This window comes from Austrofundulus limnaeus, unplaced genomic scaffold, assembly GCF_001266775.1.
Source record: "Austrofundulus limnaeus strain Quisiro unplaced genomic scaffold, Austrofundulus_limnaeus-1.0 Scaffold119, whole genome shotgun sequence".
NCBI lineage: Eukaryota > Metazoa > Chordata > Actinopteri > Cyprinodontiformes > Rivulidae > Austrofundulus > Austrofundulus limnaeus.
This window is the reverse complement of record NW_013952521.1, coordinates 1,323,107-1,324,746: the sequence shown is the minus strand read 5'-3', so window position 1 is coordinate 1,324,746 and position 1,640 is coordinate 1,323,107. Positions and strand designations below refer to the sequence as shown.

At 38.1% G+C, this 1,640-nt stretch overlaps 1 protein-coding gene across 1 annotated transcript in view; it reads left to right on the top strand.

Moving 5' to 3' along the window:
* The window catches only part of LOC106521943 (uncharacterized), a 29,337-nt gene that overhangs the window by 17,681 nt on the left and 10,016 nt on the right, over positions 1–1,640 (top strand). The window contains exons 11-13 of the mRNA XM_014014720.1: positions 379–505; positions 614–732; positions 1,300–1,447. Of these exons, the coding sequence (XP_013870174.1) occupies positions 379–505; positions 614–732; positions 1,300–1,447 (394 nt within the window). The remainder of the gene's footprint in view (positions 1–378; positions 506–613; positions 733–1,299; positions 1,448–1,640) is intronic.

Sequence of the window (1,640 nt, the reverse complement as noted above, 5' to 3'; positions counted from 1 at the left end):
AGATTAACCTTCAGGGTGGATATAGCTCGCTAGCAGCCTCGCACCGAGGACCTATCCACGTCATCATTTACCCAGAATGCTTTGCGTGTAAATAAAATAGCTCCGTCCGTGTTAAAATATGTTTTTAAACTTTAAGTTGAAAAATGATAAAAACTAAACATCCTACAGTATTTTTACAGATTTCATTTTACAGTTAAAATATACGTTTATCAAATAAAGTCTAATGTTACAACTAATCAGGGATCCCTTTAAAGGATATTAATCATCAGACAACAGAGACGATTGAAACTGAGCAAAGCCAAAGTCCTCCTTTTTTTCATGATGCTAGCTCAGAATAACAATCCAGTCAGAATTTAACAAAAGCTGATTTGTTCTAAATTTCTGCAGAGGACTGTTTGCCCTGCGATGATGTCTACAGAGGACGTCGCAACACTACTAGAAATGGTTACACCTGTCAGCGCTGGGATTCCCAGGAACCTCACAGTCATAATTACACTCCTTCTGCGTAAGACTGAAACAATAAAAACAAATACGTTAATAATAACCTGTTCGAAAATGTAAGTTTCTTAAAAATAAACTGAATTGTAATATCTTGTGTCGACGCCCTCTGCAGCTATCCACATCATCATCTTGAGGAGAACTATTGTAGAAACCCAGACGGAAGACGCCTACCATGGTGTTACACGACCAACTCGTCTGAAGTGTTGGATTATTGCCTCATACCCTCCTGCAGTAAAACTTTACATCTTTTATTTTTTTGTTTTATTCTAAAATTTTACCTTTTATATGCATTTCCACAAGTATGAATAAACATAGAATTTTTTTTTTTTTGCTTTTAAGCCACTAAATACTCTTTGCAAGTTTTGAGTAATTTCTGTTTTTGCCCCATTTATCAAACTGGTTAAATCTACTGTAGATTAATGTCCTGATGCATCTCAGTAATCCAGGTAAAAAATCAAAAAGAAAACAATTGTATAGGTCTTCTGGACGGGTTCTTCTCTAATGAAACGTTTCGTCTCTTCAAGAGACTTCTTCAGTCTGAGAGTTTCAGGCAAAATTCAGGCTTTTAAGCCCTGCAGGGCTTAAAAGCCTGAATTTTAGGGCTTAAAAGCCTGAATTTTGCCTGAAACTCTCAGACTGAAGAATTGGAGGAGAGACGAAACGTTTCTTTAGAGAAGAACCCGTCCAGAAGACCTATACAATTTTTTTCTTTTTCTTTTTTTTTAAAAGCATAAATAAACAAAGCCTGCGCGTTTCTTTTCAAACTTGCGAGTATTTCTAACTGTCTTCTGTTTCCAGAATCAAACTCTCCCACCGTCAGATATGATGACCACTGCACGACCGGCCGAGGTGAAGGCTACCGCGGCACCATTTCTGTGACCTGGTCAGGTAAAACATGCAGGATGTGGTCGGCCATGGGTGGCTTCAAAGATGCTTACCCCTGCAAGTAAGAGAAACAAACACTGAGAAACAGTGTACAGAAAATACAATAAAACTATGGAACATTCTAGAGCAGTGTTTCCCAAAGTTGGGGTCGGGACCCAAAGTGGGGTCCCGAAACATCAAGGTGGGGTCCTRAAAAGATTTTCTGAATTAATTACATTTTTGCCTTAGTTGTTACAAATGAGTGAGGTTAGTGT